The sequence below is a fragment of the Marmota flaviventris genome, chromosome 3, assembly GCF_047511675.1.
Source record: "Marmota flaviventris isolate mMarFla1 chromosome 3, mMarFla1.hap1, whole genome shotgun sequence".
In the NCBI taxonomy this organism is placed as follows: Eukaryota; Metazoa; Chordata; class Mammalia; order Rodentia; family Sciuridae; genus Marmota; species Marmota flaviventris.
The window spans coordinates 11,564,789-11,581,207 of record NC_092500.1 but is presented as its reverse complement, the minus strand read 5'-3'; the positions used below and the strand labels follow the sequence as shown (position 1 = coordinate 11,581,207).

Genomic DNA, 16,419 nt, shown 5'->3' with positions numbered 1-16,419 from the left:
CCCTTATTTCAGACTCTGGGTTCCTGCCTTCTTATTGACCCACTTGCTGTCAGCATTAACCTCTGTCTTGCTGTGCTCAGCCACAGGAATGCCAAACGCCTTGACACTCAGTTTCAAAGACTTTATTTCTCTCTCTCTCTCCCATATAATAAAACGCCCCCAGGCAGGCATTCCTCTGTCCAGCACGTGTCCCCTGACCTCCGTGCTGCTTGAGGAGAGGTGTCATGGCGACGGGTCCAACTGCAGCCTCTCGTGGGTCTGGATGAGTTCTTGCAGCTTCTCCTCCAGCTCCTGAGCCTTCTGCCTCAGCTCTTGAGCCGACTCTGCCTTTGCCCCCTCATGCAAATGCTTCGACTCTTGCACGAGGTCGATCACGTCCATCAGAAGGAAGATGCCTGCGGTGGCTGCACCCATGATCCGGGCCCCTTTGGTCATGGCCAGAGCAGTGCCTCCAAAGGCTCTCTGTACCTGCTTGCCACTTCGGATTGAGATTCTCCCGGTCGTCATGAGGCGCCGGGCACTGGATACTAAGCGGGGGTTGGCTTTGGCCAGCTTGATGGCCCGGATGTGCTTCCCAATGTCGCCCAGTACTTGGATGAAGTTCTTGGTCAAGGAAATGGCCTTGGGTGCATTGTGGCCCACGATCTGGGCAACGGCCTTCGCGTTGCTCGCGTTCTTTGACACAAGGCTGCTGGCTTCTTCTGTGGCGGACACAGTGCTTGAATGCTCGACGATGCTAGTGGAGACGGTTGTCACAGCAGCGGCTATTCCCAGCGCCACCCCAGTGGCCGAGAGGGCCAGACTGACTCCTGCCGTCACAGGTGCCAGGGCCAGGCCAAGGATGGTGAGGACTCCAGAGGTGGCACCGGTGGAGTTGGCCACCACGTGGGAGATGGTGCAGTCCTTGTGCACCTTGTCAACCCTGTCTGCCAGGGCGCGGAGCTTCTCTATGCGCTCCTCCAGCTCTGCTTTCACCTGCGGAAACTCTTGCAGGAACCTCTCCCTGTCCTGCATGTGGGTTTGGAGCATGTCCTTGTCCTCCAGGGCCATGTCTCCTCTAAGCTTATTCAGAGCCTTGTACAGCGCATCTGCTTCCTCCCTGGAAGAGTCAAGGTCAGTGACTAAGAGAGGCAGTTGGCTTGCCTGTCAATGGGCTCAGTAAGCTGTGTCTGTCCTGCATGAGCCTCAGAGCCTTTACTATAAACCAAGTGAAAACGAATTTTCCTGATGTTCAGCATTTTTCTTCCAATGCTAAACATGTTTGGAACATCATAGATACTTTGTGGTCCTTAATAAGGTGGTGCATGTGTGAAAGTCATCTTAAGATGCTCTTCAGTGGTAGGCATTTGAAAAAGCACCTTCTCACTCAAGGTCAATGGCGTCACTACCAAACTATTTGTAGAGCAGGTGCTCTGTGTCTGAACAAAGAGAACTGGGAAATAAACAAACAAGACCCTTTAATTCAGAGAATGCTAGTGTGTAGGGAAGACTCAGCTTGCTCCAGAGAAGGCTTCCCTTTGTCCTCAGCTATGGGGAAGTGATCTGTTGGCCCTTGGAATGTCCTCCTGCTAGGAATGTCTTTGTTTGCCTGGACTCTCTGGCCTCAAGACCATACAGGTGAGCATCCCTGATCCAATAATCTAAACCTGAAATGCTCCAAAATCTGCAACCTTTTGAGCACTCTCATGATGATACAAGTGGAAAGTTGATCACCTGACCTCATGGGATGGGTCACAGTCAAAACGCAGGCATTGCTAAAAATATTAAATAAAATCACCATCAGGCTGCATACATAAGGTATAGAGAAGAAACTGACTTTCACATTTCGACTTGGGTCCCATTCCCAAGATAGCTAATTATATATCTGTAAATATTTCAAAATCCAAAAACAAACAAAAAAATCCAGGGCCAGGCCCAGTGGTGCACACCCATAACACTAATGGCTCCGGAGGCGGAGGCAGGAGGATCACGAGTTCAAAGCCAGCCTCAGCAGTTTAGCGAGATGCTAAGCAACTCAGTGAGACCCTGTCTCTAATAAAATACAAAATTGGGCTGGGGATGGAGCTCAGCTCAATCCCCAGTAACCCCACCCCCGCCCTGGCCCGGAAAAATATCCAGGATCTGAAACACTTTTGGTTCCAAGCATTAAAGGATGCTTAACTTAACAATGTGACATCCGATGGGAGCTTCTGTGCTATTTCTGATCTCCAGAGGAACTGGAGGCTAAAGCCATAAACCTCCAGGATGGAGACTGCAGGTCCTCGGGGAGGACAGCATGTGGTCAGGACTTGAGATTGTAGGCCTTGGTGGTCAACTAGACTGGATTCAGAAATGCCTAGGAAAAGGGCTGGGGTTGTGGCTCAGCGGCAGAGCACTCGCCTAATGCGTGCGAGGCCCTGGGTTCGATCCTCAGCATCACATAAAAATAAAGAAATAGAATGAAGGTATTGTGTCCAACTACAACTAAAAAATAAGTATTTAAAAAAAAAAAAGAAATGTCTAGAAAATTGATGAAGCACACTCGTGTGTCTGGAGACACTGGGCACATGGGTAGGTGATCTGAGCGGGGAGACCCTCCCTGATTGTGGTGGCACCATCCGATAGGCTGGGGCCAGGAGAGGACAGGGGGAGAAGGGGGAAGCTCCTGACCGCAGCTACCTGGACAAATCAGCCCCAGCCACGAGGCTCTCCCAGGCCTCTTCGGTCAGCAGGAGCTCCAGGTCCTCTCTGCTCACCACGCTCTGCAAATACTCAATGGCATCCTCAGTGAGGCTCTTGCCGTCTATGGGGAGAAGAAAGCACGGTTAGGGGACAGTGGGCCACAGCGGAAATAGCGTCCTGGCTGCGGCCACATGGGGTACTTTTTTTTGCAGTGCTGGGATCACACACAGGACCTTGCACCTGCAAGGCAAGCACTGCACCACTGAGCTACACCCAGGTCCCCATGGGGTATATCTGTGGAGTCGCTGGCGTTGTAGACTGAACCGTGTCCCCAGCTTCATAAGTTAAAGCCCTAACTCCCAGTGACTGTGTTTGGTGATAGGACTTTTAAGGAAGTGAAGTAATTAAGATGGAACTGTTCACAAGGGTGGGCCTAATCGATGGGCTTGGTGTCCTTAGAAGAAGCGCACAGGACACCAGATCTTCCTCCAGCCCTGTGTCAAGGAAAGGCCTTGTGGACCCGTGAGAAGCAGCCTCCACAAGCCAGGAAGAGAGGCCTCACCAGAAACCTGCAGCGTGGCCTCTGGCCTCCAGAACTGTTAGAGGTAAGTGACTTTGGCTTAAGCTGCTCAGCCTGGGGCATTCTGTGATAGGAGCCCAAGAAGACTACAGTTCAGGGAAGTGCCCTGATGCTCTGCAGAGAGACAAAGTGTTCTTGGCCCTGGACAGCCTTTCTGGCTGGACAGTGGAATGTTCCAGTGACAACTTCCAGCTGCCCTATGCCTGTTGCATGTCAAATACTGTTCATGGTATTTTCAAAACAGAGTTTCAGCCGAGAGCAGTGGTGCACACCTTTATCCCAGCAGCTAGGGAGGCTGAGGCAGGAGGATCGCGAGTCCAAAGCCAGCCTCAGCAAAAGCAAGGTGCTAAGCAACTCAGTGAGACCCTATCTCTAAATAAAATACAAAATAGGGCTGGGGACGCAGCTCAGTGGCAGGACACCCCGGGTTCCATTCCCAGTACTGAGGAAAAAAAAATCTGGTGATTTCTGCATTCTACACTATAGTATATCTGTTGTAGTGACACCCCCACCCACAGAAAACCTTAACTAAACTTCTCCAGACATCTTCACCATGGCTGATTTTAGGACTATCAGCAAAAGAGTCTCTGCAAAAGAGCTCAATGGAGGTAAACTTTCTGTTTTCCTGTTGCTGTATTTCACTTGGCCACGGGCCTGGAAGAGATCAGCACCACAGGAGCTGGACGCCCCTTTACTTTTTTTCACAAACATTTATCTGGTAGTTTGTGGAAGTGTGTTTGCAAAAGTAAAATATGATAATAAAAAGACAGATCCTTTAACAAGGCCTCTGGCCTTGAGCTGGGCTTCACAGAGCTGTCTACATTTTTAAGATAAGTTACAACTGGGCTCCATGGTGACAGCGGTCAGGGGAGGAAAGAGAGGGGAGAAGAAGCTCTCCCCTTCTCAGGTGTTGTCCTCGAAGGGTTAACTAGCCCAGAACAGAGAGAGAAAAAGCTGCTTTTATGTGAACTTCTGCAGACTGTGAGCTTCTGAGCCCCTCCCCTTACACGCTGAAACTCCCCTGAAACTCCCTGAACTCGGGGTTCAGAGGATTGACTGATTACAGCAAGAGCTGTGCCCTCTGAAGCTGGCTGCAGCCAAACAAAACTGTTTCCTGCTGTCTTGGGTGCCCTGCCTCGTCTGTCCCTACAATACTCTGGGCTTTTTTAAAATTTAAAAATAATGTTACTCACTATTGAATGAAACCAGCATGCAGTGAGGATTCCTCTGTTTTTCGAGGACCCCCAGGACTGGCAGTGGGGGGACTCTTCAGGAGGGTGCCCAGCTGGGGGGCTGGCCCCTCCACTTTGATCTTTGTGCTTTCTCCCGGTCCTGGGCTCCCCAGTGACACCAGCAGCCCAGGCCGGCCCAGGGGCCTCAGGCCTCCTTGGAGCCTCCCCTCCTCCCCTCCCAGAGGGCTCTACTTGAAGCACCATTTGCTCTGACTTGGCTGCAAGGGAATGGAGGAAGGGGACGGAAACAGTTCTGAGAAAACGAGGCTCGGGAAGAGCCCATGAGGTGGGGGTGGACGGTGGCTCTATTCTGGTTTGAGTTTCAGATTTTCCTTTTATCAGGGTTAGCCCTTGCCCTAGGCAGCCCCCTGGTTAGACACGCGGGGGTGTCTAGTGCCGGGCAGGTACCCTAACACAGGCCCACCTGGGATGGTCAGGTTCCAGGAGGAGGGGCGAGAAGGGACAGTCAGGGAGGACCTACTATGTGGCAGGTGCTGGCCCAGGCCACGTAGCACTTATGTCACATCCTCACAATAAGGAAACAGTGTCCTCTTGATACAGGGGAGGGGAGGGGAGGGGAGGAGCTCAGGGTGACACAGATGGGAGGTAGCCAGGGTCACGATGGGGTCGAGTTCGGTGACATTCTGAGTGACTCCTCCTGCTGACCCATTCAGAGCTGGGTGCAGAACCAGAGCTGGAGGGCGCAGCCCCCCATGGGTGAGGCCCAGGTCAGCCAGCAGCAGGGGAGGAGAGGGCAGGACCCTGGGCCCCTGTCCACCCCTCTCCATGCTCCTTCTCTCCTCCCTGCCAGCCGTGTCCCTGCCCCACCTGAGCTGGTGGGTGGAGGGAGAGTGGGGTGGAGTGTCCAGCCTCCTGAGGAGAGGGCAGGGACCCCCCCAGGCCCGGGTCGGTGGGGGCACCACTTGTCCCTGGGGCTCCCTCCTTGACTCCCCTGCAGGCCAACTCCGTGTCAAAGGAGCCACCCCAGTTCTGGGTCTTCAGCAAGAACCAGCCAGAGAAGAGGAAGCCGGGCTACCTGGGCAGGCCTTGCTGGGGTCGCGGTCGGTCATGTCTCTGAGAGGTTTTCCTTACAGCTCCGAGCGGCGTCCAGGCTGAAGGGGAGGAGGAGGCACATTGTGGGGTGGGACATGAGCCATCTGTGGCAAAGGGGCCCGCCTCCTACGGTTCCCGCTTGGGTGGCAGCAGAGGCCAAGTGGACTGAGAGTGTTCTCTGCCTCCTGGGCTCTGCGGCTACTATTTAAAGAAAGTCACTTTGCTCCAGCTCCCTCTGCCCTGGCTCCCTGGCCGAGGCAGAGGCCACTTGTCCTGTTAAGGACAGGATAAGACAAGACGAGGAGGCGGCCTTGGAGAGACGACAGAATCCACGCACAGAAGGAACCTTCTGGCAATTGCCGGGTCTGGGAACTTCTGTGCTTACCAAGGAAAGGGCCCTCCTGCCCTCCTCCACACGTCTGGACACCTCCAGATTTCCCAAAGAGACGGGGCACCGCTGACATCACCTTCCCTCTGGGGTCACCTGGCCATGGAGCCTGGGCTGCACCCGAGGAAACCTCATGAACTATCTGAGCAGGTCCCCACCCTCTCTTCTGCAGAAGGGGACAGGGGAGTGTCAGACCCTGCAGGCTCTGCTTCTGCTTCACTGTTGGACCTGGGACTGATTCCCGACCTGCCCGGAGCTCATCTGTAAAATGGGCACAATGACCCTCCTCTTACAGAGCTATGGGGAGGACAAGGAAACGGGGCCATCATACCCCCGACTTACCAAGGAGTCTTCCCCTGGCTGAGCTCCCACCCGACCCAGCTGTCCTCCGCTGTAGGGATGCAGTCGCAGAGTGTGCCTCTGGGTAGTGACACATCCTCTGGGCCCTGGAAAGGGAAACCGAAAGCTGCAAACTTTGAGCTGCTCCTGAGCAAACATGGACCCGCTGCCAGCCAGCCTCCGCCCTCGGCCCCACCCACCTCCTCGCTGATCGGCTTTGAGGGCAGCCCTGCCCGCCCTTCCTCACCCCCAGCATGGCTGCCCACCCCTTCACAGTCTCCCCATGCCCCGGGTGCTACTGCATCCCTCCTGCATCGCTGCTGCTGAATGTCTCGCCACATGGCCTCAGGACATCGGCTTACCTGGGCTCTTCTGCCCAGAGCACCTGCTTCTACCACCTGGAAATATCCTGCTCATTCATCCTTCAAAACCCAAACCTGACACCGCTTCCTCCGAGAAGCCCTCCAGCTTCCTCCCTGGGAGAGTCCCCTGCCCCTTCCTGCCAGGGCACATTTCAGAGAAGAGACAAAGTTCACTGCTTGGCCACAAAGCCATCGGTGGCAAAAGGGCTGGGAGAAGGACTGGACCCCAGAAGCCACCTGATCCTTCCATCAAGTTTGTTTCATCTGGGGCAAATGTCACTCATGGCCATTCCCCACCCCCACCAGCTTTAGAGGGAGGGGCAGCAGGTGACTACCCAGGAGCTAGTTTACAGTTTACATTGCATTCACTTCTCCATTTTTTTTTTAAAGAGAGAGAGAGAGAGAGAGAGAGAGAATTTTTAATATTTATTTTTTAGTTTTCGGTGGACACAACATCTTTGTTTATATGTGGTGCTGAGCCTTTACTTCTCCATTTGATTGCAGATTTATTTGTTTAGCCACTGAGTCACATCCCAACCCTATTTATATTTTACTTTGAAGACAGGGCCTCACTAAGTTGCTGAGGCTGCTTTGGAACTTGGGATCCTCTTGCTTCAGCCTCCCGAGCCACTGGGATTACAGGCGTGTGCCACTGTGCCTGGCGGGAGTTTTCTAATCATTCCCTAAAGATTTAAAAATTTTCTCACTTTAAAAATAGACATATAAAATTGTACATACTTATGGGGGTGTGTGGTGTGATGTGATGTGACTGTTTTGCAGGTGAGGACACAGAGGCAACGGTATCTGGCAACTCAGAGGAGGAGCAAGACTCCGGCTGCATTTGACATGTTGACATTTGAAAGCTGTGACCACTCTTCCTTGCTTAAGGTTTTTTTTTTTTTTAATAAGGACTTGAATCAGTTATAAAGAAAGAACACACACACACACACACACACACACACACATATATATATATATATATATATATATATATATATGGCTGGGGGTGTGGCTCAGTGATTAAGCACCTCTGGATCAGTCCCCAGTACCAAAAAAGGAAAAAAGAAAGAAAAGAAATTTTACAACTCCATAAAATTATCAATTACAAAGGCTCTGAATAGACTTTTTTCAAAGAACATATACAAATAGCCAATAAATGCATGAGAAGATTTCAATATTGTCATTCATTGGGGGTATGAAAAAGAAAACCAGCAGGATCATAAGCTACTTCCCCCCACAGGTATGGCTAGAATAAAAGAAGATAGATAATAGCAAGTGTTGGTGAATTAGAACTCTCATACACTGCTGGAAGAAATGCAAGGTGTGCTATTTTGGAAAACAGTTTGGCCATTCCTAAATAAAGTTAAAAATAGAGTTACCATTTGGCTCAGCAATTCTGACACTATCTGCAAAATATATTTTATACATTTAAATAAAATGTATAAATACATTTTATATTGAAATGACAATATTATTTGCAATTAGACTGAGATAAGTTTAAAAATATATATAGTTAACCCTAAATAGACAACTAAGAACATAAGATGAAAGATTAAACCTAATGAGTCAATCATGGAGCTAAAAATAGAATCACTTGGGAGAAAAACAATCAATTCCAAAGAAGACAGAAGAGAACAAAGGGCAGATGGGACAAACAGAAACAAACAGTAAGAAAATTTAATCATATGTACAATTACATTAAATATAAACAGCCTAAATACTCAGTTGAATGTCAGACTGGACAAGGAAGAGATGCTCAGTGCACCAGCTGTCAGCACACTGTCTCTTAGCTCTAGATCCTCCCTTCTCTGACCGTGGCTCTGAGTTAACATTATTTTTTAGTCATTTTTTTCCCCTGTAAACTCCTTTCCTTTCTTATCAGCATGACTAGCTCGACAGCCACACAAAATCACGGTGAGATACACAGCCAAATAAATACTGGCTCAGATCCAGAGTTGAGGACCAGGTCAAAAGAGTATTTCCCTGATAGGAGCTGCAGCCCTGCCCTGATCCAACCAGAGTGTGGAATTCTCTGGAACAGTCATGGCTGGCCGACCAGTCTCATGGTGAAGCAGTGGGGAGGGAGCTGCAGATTCACTTTGAGGAGGGAAGTTGGGGTCTCTTCCCTCCAAGGACACAAGCAGCAATCACCCCACCTGGAGAGCCTACAGATCTGCTATAAACCAGCTCAACTTGACTGGGGGGCATCATAAGGAAAGTCACCCAGCTGTCTGCAGCTCCAGAGTTGAGAACTAAGACAAAACCCCCTTTGGTCCACAAGGATCGCAGTGTTATGGTCTGAATTAATCAATACAATTAGTAAGTTATAGGTTTTAGATCAGGATTAAAAAATATAGATTGATAAAATAGTAAATAGAGCCATAGTGACTCCATCTTTATGGTTCCCACATGAAACTGTTATATAAGCTGTTTTTAAATTTAAAAGAAAATTTTTTTAGTTGTAGATGGACAGCATGCCTTTATTTTTTATTTTATTTTTATGTGGTGCTGAGGATTGAACCCAGTGCCACACACGTTCGAGGCAAGTGCTCTGCCACCGAGCTATAGCCCCAGCCCTGTTATCAAAAATTATTTTTTAAAAAAATTGTTTTTCTGTGCTTCGTACACCTGCAAGTGAACCTGAACCCAGGGTGAACAACCGCAGTGAGCTGGAACCCAGGATGTGGTCGTCCGGCTGCTCTGCTGACTGCTCTTTCAGTCCTGGGACCCTGCTTGCTTGCAATTTTCAGCTTCGCAGACAGCCTGCACCTTCTGTCAGAAGCCATTTGGTCATGGCAGAAATGTCCCTGGCCAGGATAATAGAGACAAAATAAAATTCTCTAGTTTGTTTCAAATTTGGACTTAGTGGGCTTTCCGAGCGGTCGCCCATAACACTCAGCGCACCGGGAAGGCCGTCCAAGTTCCGAGGGAAAGAACCCAGCAACGGCTCCGGTTTCAGTTTCAGGTGGACCAGCATCACCTAGTGGAGAGCCGCCTAGGCCACCCCACCCTGTCCCGCCCCTGGAGGGGTGGACGTGGCTCAGACAAGCTGGACACTCTGAGTTGGGTGTTCCAGAAGAGGGAACTCCCTCTCTGTCATTCCCCCTTTTTCTAGGGGCCAAGGGAGGAGGGAGGGATCTCCCAACCGAGCATGTGGCACGGGGCCTTCTGAGCGCATCAGCATGGCTAGCAGAGACAAGCCTCCTAGGACACAAAGCCTGACCAGGGGATTGCTTTCCACGCTGACAGTGACTGAAGACCTCATAAGAAGTGGAAGGGGCAGTTACTGGGCCTGGCCACTTGTGGGCACACCTCACCCCAAGGACATTCCTGTTTCTTTCCTCAGATGGGAAAAATCAGGCCTCGAGCAATTGTCAACTTCAGGAAAATTTTAGAACTAAATGTGATGGCAAAATCAAACTTGTAATCTTTAATATTTTTGTGTTGAAGTCAAGACAAGTGAATGTTTAATTTTAATTATATGCAAAGTCCAAGAGCATCTGACGTCCGGGCGCGGTGGCGCAGGCCTGTAATCTCAGCAGCTCAGGAGGCTGAGGCAGGAGGCTCTTGAGTTCAAAGCCAGCCACAGCAAAAGCAAGGTGCTAAGCAACTCAGTGAGAGCCTGTCTCTAAATAAAATGAAAAATAGGGCTGGGGATGTGGCTCAGTGGTTGAGTGCCCCTGAGTTCAGTCCCTGGTACTCAAAACAAAATAAAAAAAGAGCATCTGATGCATTTTCAGAGTGAACAGAGAAGTTTGGGGATTCTGATTTAAAATAGGAAATTTGTAACCCTAGTGACTCAGGAGGCTGAGGCAGGAGGATCACAGGTCAAGGCCAGCTGGGCAACTTAGAGAGACCCCGCCTCAAAATTTAAAAATAAATAAATAAATATAAAAAGGACTGGGGATGTAGTGCAGTGGGAAAGTGCCCTGGGCTCAATTCCCAGTATCCCCCCCACAAAAAAATTCCAACCTTTTAAAGAAGAAAATAACGGCACGGGAGCCCTTTACAGTTTGCGAAGCGTTTCCACACACATCCTCATAAACGCTTCAGCAACAGCCTGTGATGAAGACATTGATTACGCTTGTTTCCCAGAGGAGGAAGCTAAGCCTCAGTCAGGCCAGAGAAGTTCACCAAAAAGTGCAGGGCTGGGATCCTCTCCAGGTCTTTCTGAATCCTGTTCTTTGTTTTCTGATCCAGATGGTTCCCCAAAGAGAGAAAATCCTCAACGCTCTCAAGTGCTCTGAAAATGTGATTTTCTTCCCTAATTCTCCCTGCTGGCTTGAGATGAGTCACGAAACTTGGAATACCACTAGAATGGTCCAGATCCCACCTGGCCTGTGGCTGGTGGCCACGGGGAGCTGGGTCTGGCTGGGCCCCGATGGTCAACGGCCCCTGACGCCAGGTATCCGCCCGCTCCCCACGTCCAGGGCTTGGAAGAGCTGCTCGAGATGTTCCCCAGATTTTGCTTCGTAGCTTGGGTCCCTGCTTGTGGAATGAGGCCGCCCGAGCATTTCCCTGAAGGCAGTACTGGGAGATGACGTGAGAGAGGGTGGTGACCACCCTAGGCCTATAGTAGGTGCTCAATAAACAAGAATCAACATCCTCCCGACGTGCTTGTGTATGCTCCCTCTGTGTGCCTGAGCCATCTCAAAGCTGTAACTGTGGCTGCGAAAATGCACCCACACAGGTCCCTCCTGGCCTCTCCTTCCACCCACTGCAGAGCCAGGACCCCATTAGAAGCCCCAAACGTGGTGCCCCTCAGGGGCAGCAGGCACAACCCTGTACCTGTCCCTTTGCTTTCTGCGAGGAGAGACCTGATCACCACTTCCAGCTCCCTGCCCGGTGCTTCCTCTGACCCTGATCCTCTGTCCTTTGGAGGATGGGCTCTCTGAATCCCTTGGCACCTCTCTCCGTGGCTTCTTGTTTTAATAGCATGAAAAAATTGAGACACGCCTCACATAACACCCACTTAGAGTGGTTTTCAGTAAGTTCACTGTGTTGTGCCAACATCCCCACAGCAGGTTCCAGGACATTTCCGACACCCTCAGGGAAGCCCGTGCCTATCAGCACCTGGAGCAGCTCCTCCGCCTCCTCCCCACCCCCGCCCTGGCTCCACAACTCCTTGCTATCATTTCCTGAAGAAGAGTGTTCCCAGGTGGGCAGAGGGTGGGAGGGGACACAGTCCAGGGGGCTGTGGGGGGTGGGAGGGGACACAGTCCAGGCTGTCTGAGCAGGCTGGCCTGGCCTAGTCTGGGCACTGAGTCTAGGATACCTGAAGAGGTCACTCATGGACAGGTCATGGTGCAGAGATCCCCTGGATGGTGGAGAGGCCCGGGAGAAGCCAATGTCAAAGCCACAGACAGTCACGGTCAACCCATAAGGTCTGGGCAGGAAGGCTGAGGTCAGAAAGAGCAAGAGGACTCAGTGGCAGGGAGGAGACGAAGCCTCGAGGTGGTCCTTGTGAGGCAGCGAGGAGGCTCGACCGGTGCACCCACCATCAGCCCATCAACTCGACAACACACGGGCGTACTGAACCGGGCACCAGAGCCCAAGTTGCCAGGCAGTTTGGGGGGTCGCCAACTTCTCTCCCAAGGTTGACCAGGAGTCTGCTGTTGTTGACCTGCCACCCTGCGAGGTTTCCCTCCGCACAAAAGCTGCCCTTATCCAGACAGTCCAGCCTCGGGGAGGACCGGAGAGGGTCCAGAGCCCAAGAACTGTAAGGATGAGACCTAGAGGTGCGCCCCCTCCTGCCTGGATCTTAGAAAGGAGACTCAGCAGCTCCTGCAATTCAGAAAATAAAGGAGGGATTAAGAATGTCTGTGTTCTCCGTACTGAAGGGGAAAAATCCAGTTGTCATTTAAAAATTTTTATTTTGGGCTGGGGATGTGGCTCAAGTGGTAGCGCGCTCGCCTGGCATGTGCGCGGCCCGGGTTCGATCCTCAACACCACATACAAATAAAGATGTTGTGTCCACCGAAAACTGAAAAATAAATATTTAAAAACTCTCTTTCTCTCTCTAAAAAAAAAAAAAAAAAAAAAATTTTTATTTTACCACCATAAAATTTTTTTTTTTTTAAAAAAGAGGATAACAAATTGGTGACAATTTCTTCTATAGTCATCAATGCAGAAATTAAGTGGCATCACTTGGGGAGAAACATAAAATGTTACCTGGTCGCTGTTTAATTTTTTTTGGGGGGGTGCAGGGATGGAACCCAAGGTCTCATGCACACGAGGCAAGTGCTCTACCACTAAGCTTCATCCCCAGTCCTAAAATTTATTCTTCAAAAAGTATAGAACAGAGCTGGGCACGGTGACGCACACCTGTAACCCCAGCAGCTTGGGAGGCTGAGGCAGGAGGATCGTGAGTTCAAAGCCAGCCTCAGTAACAGCGAGGCGCTAAGCAACTGAGACCCTGTCTCTAAATAAAATACAAAATAGGGCTGGGATGTGGCTCAGTGGTCGGGTGCCCCTGAGTTCAATCCCTGGTATTGAAAATAAAAATAAAAAATAGAATAAAATTCAGAACATATGGAACATTTTGCTTTCCATCTTCCTAGATCTATTCCCATTTAGCCATTTTAAAACCTCAATAGGAAATTTGTAGAGAATCAGATGTGACTGCGTTACTATTACTGTCCTTGATGGAGTCTGCCTGCAAACGGGATATTCTGTCAAGGTATAGATAGGTAACAGCGGACATGCTTGAAAACGAGGTGTCTGCTGTCCTTGGGAGGACTTGCCTGCAAACGGGATGTTCTGCCAAGTGCGCTAGGAGGGCGCTGAGAAAAATTTCATTATCTGTTCTTAACAAGAGCAGAACTCGGCATGCTCGAGGCCGAGAGTAGATGAGCCATGAGAATCGGGTCACTTCTGATTAGAAAGTAAAACTTCTGTGTGCTGTTTAATTAGCTGAAAGACCTGATTTATTGCTGTTGGAAGGCTGCCTTCTTTGTTCACAATACTATAAAAAGATTGCTTGTATGCAATAAAGGACTGTTTTTTTCTGCTGCTGCTTTGCTTGCTCTGCTTCTTCTTTCTCACGCTGACCTGCGAGTGAACTACTGCAACATTTGGCGTAGATGGCAGGATCCAGCACCGAAAGGGTAAGCACCCCGGGTTAAGAGAACGAAAGGGGAACTTTCAGGATTAACAAAAAAATCCAAAGGGTATCGCCCCGGGTTGAAAGGACTTTAGGGGGACTTTCGAACTAACAAAATATCGAAAGGTATTGCCCCGGGTTGAAAGAGACCTTAGGGGGACTTTCAGAACTAACATGGGAAACTCCCAGTCCTTAGAGGAACACTATGTGGAGTTACTACAAGGATTATTATATTCCATAGGTGTGGAAACATCTCATAAGAGACTCAAGGAGTTATTTAAAATTATAGACTGTCATTGTCACTGGCTCCAGTATCAAACCAAGGTCCAGTTAAATTTAGGGGAATGAAAATTGACCAGACCCACCACATCCCCTTTCTCTAAATCCCACTTGACCTGCGCACAGAGCTGTGTGAGGGCAGATGTGATTTCTGTCACTCCTGTATTTTTTGAATTCCTTGGTGGTGCCTGAGCAGTCACTGATGGCCTCTGTCACCCCAAGGGCGCCAAAGCCAGAGAACAAAGAAAGAAATTCTGGACTTTGGGGCTCACAGTCACGTTGTAGGTAGAAGATTTGGAATTATTTGGAAAAACAAGCAACCAGGCAGAACTGGAGAGGAGCTCTCTAATGTCACCAATGACCAATAGGGAAGGTGACAGCTCAGGGGACGCCAAGTGAGGGTGGGTGAACACTCGGGACCGCGTGGACCTGAGTGAGGCCTTCAGGACTCTGCGGACATGGTTTGAGTGTCCCCAAGGGCTCGTGTGCTGGGAGCTTGGTCCTCAGTGTTGGGAGGTGAGGGACTTCAAAAGGAGGGGCCCGGTGGGAGGGGCAGGACCAGCCCCACCTCGAACTCCTGTCTCCCAAGGATCTCTCTCTCTCTCTCATGCACTACCGCTGATGTGCCCTGAGGTGATGCAGTCAGGGGCCCAGCCATAGCCTGTACCCTCCTGGTCACACTTTCAGCTTCTAAAACTGGGAGCTAAGTAAACTTCATTTCTTTATAAGTTACCCAGTCTCAAATATTTTGTTACAGTAACAGAAAACGGACTGATATAAGCAGTGAAATAAAGAAGATCATGTGTTGGGAGACCCTGCTGGGAAGAGGGGCAGCGTTAACACACCTATCGGGTTCTACCCAGGTCACATGGAAGGATGGAGCAAGGACCACTCGTACACAAGGAACTTGGAGTCAGGAGCCCCTGAGCTTTCAGAGCACCCGTTTCCCAGGGAGGATGGGTCAGGCAACCCTGGGACTGCCCACCTGTCGCAGGCAAAGGTGAATACTTGGTCCAGTAGAGAAATCAAGAAGCCAGGGATGAAGCCCCACCCGAGAGGGCCAGAAGATGAAGGGGGAAGAGGGCAGGAGTGCTGGCAAACACGAACGGGACCCTCTCTGCTGCTGTGGGATTGCGACACCATATTTAACATGAACAGTTGGATGGGAATACGCAATATCAGCTCTATCTCAATCACTTCAAGTATAATACTGGGACGTGTGGTGTAGAAAATATTTTGTCTCCAAGATACAATAAAGTCAAACCTTGGAAATGACTAAAATTACATTTTACAGCTTGCTTTGCAGTTGCTAACGTAGCCACACTGTCATCTTGATTCTCGCTTCCCCTGCACCCGGTGAATCAATAGGGAAGCCACAGGATCTTGCAGGAAGGACTGAGATTTGCTGGTAGGGAAGTGGTCAATGATGTCCCCCTGTGTCCATGTCCTTATCGCTGGAATCTGTGAATATGACCTGACTTGGAAATAGGTCTTTGCAGATCCTTTGAGCATCCTGGATTACTTGGTTTGGGTAGGCCCTAAATCCAGTGACAAGTGTCCTTAGACAGAGGAGAGGTGTACAGGGAGGAAGAGGAGGAGCCATATGAAGACAGAGGCAGAGTGATGGGGCCACAAGCCAAGGAATGTGTGGAGGTACCAGAAGACGCAGGAGGGATTCTCCTCCAGAGATACCACCTTGATTTTGAACTTCAGAATGAATTTTTGCTGGAACTCGCCACACTTGTGGCTCATCTGCTACAGCAGCCAAGGAAAGGAATACGCCGTTCTGTGAATAGCCAAGTGAGGTCTGGAGAGAAGGAAGATGCTCAGGGCTGGAGCAAGGACCCACTCGGGGTCTTCCACACAGGAGAGGCGCAGGTTCTTGGTCCCCGGTGTGCATTGGAACCCCCTGGGGAGCTGGTCATGTCCCAGGCATTGGGCCCGACATGAGTTTGAGACAGCAAGGATGTGCACTGTTGCTAGGCTGGGGACCCCAGTGACACGAGCCAGCCTGCATCCTCTAGACGCATCCTTCATAGTCAGAATGATAAACAGCCACTACAAAGACAAGCTAGAGAGAAACGGACACCCCTCAAAAGAGTCCAAACACGTAACACTAAAGAAAACCAGGTACCAAGTGCAGCAGCACACGCCTGTGATCCCAGCAGCTGCGGAGGCTGAGGCAGGAGGATCAAGAGTTCAAAGCCAGCCTCAGCAACTTAGCAACTCAGTGAGACCCTAAATAAAATATAAACCAGGGCTGGGGATGTGGCTCAGTAGTTAAGCACCCCCAAGTTCAGTTCTTAGTACCAAAAAAGAAAAAGGAAACCCTGTGGTAGGACTGACCAGAGTCGTAATGAGACAGAAAAGATGGACTAGGGCATGGGTATAAGATTCGACCTCTGATGAAGGTCCTCCCTCGT

The 16,419-nt window shown here is 50.2% G+C and overlaps 1 protein-coding gene across 1 annotated transcript; it reads right to left on the bottom strand.

The window, feature by feature from the left end:
- Positions 1–107: 107 nt before the first annotated feature.
- On the bottom strand, positions 108–6,379 carry LOC114095827 (apolipoprotein L3-like). The gene is made up of 4 exons (XM_027939362.2): positions 6,257–6,379; positions 5,510–5,585; positions 2,659–2,782; positions 108–1,099 (listed from the first exon to the last, which is right to left on the bottom strand). Exons 2-4 carry the CDS (start codon positions 5,541–5,543, stop codon positions 223–225), a joined length of 1,035 nt encoding a protein of 344 aa, XP_027795163.2. The 5' UTR covers positions 5,544–5,585; positions 6,257–6,379; the 3' UTR covers positions 108–222.
- Between the last annotated feature and the right edge of the window lie 10,040 nt (positions 6,380–16,419).

Bases quoted from the DNA above. Each gene is read 5' to 3' on its own strand.
- LOC114095827 (XM_027939362.2), bottom strand. From the start codon at position 5,543: ATGACCGACCGCGACCCCAGCAAGGCCTGCCCAG. The intron at 2,783-5,509 runs GTAGCCCGGCTT...TTCTCCCCATAG, and splicing joins CCCCAGCAAGGCCTGCCCAG to ACGGCAAGAGCCTCACTGAG. The intron at 1,100-2,658 runs GTAGCTGCGGTC...TGACTCTTCCAG, and splicing joins GCTGGGGCTGATTTGTCCAG to GGAGGAAGCAGATGCGCTGT.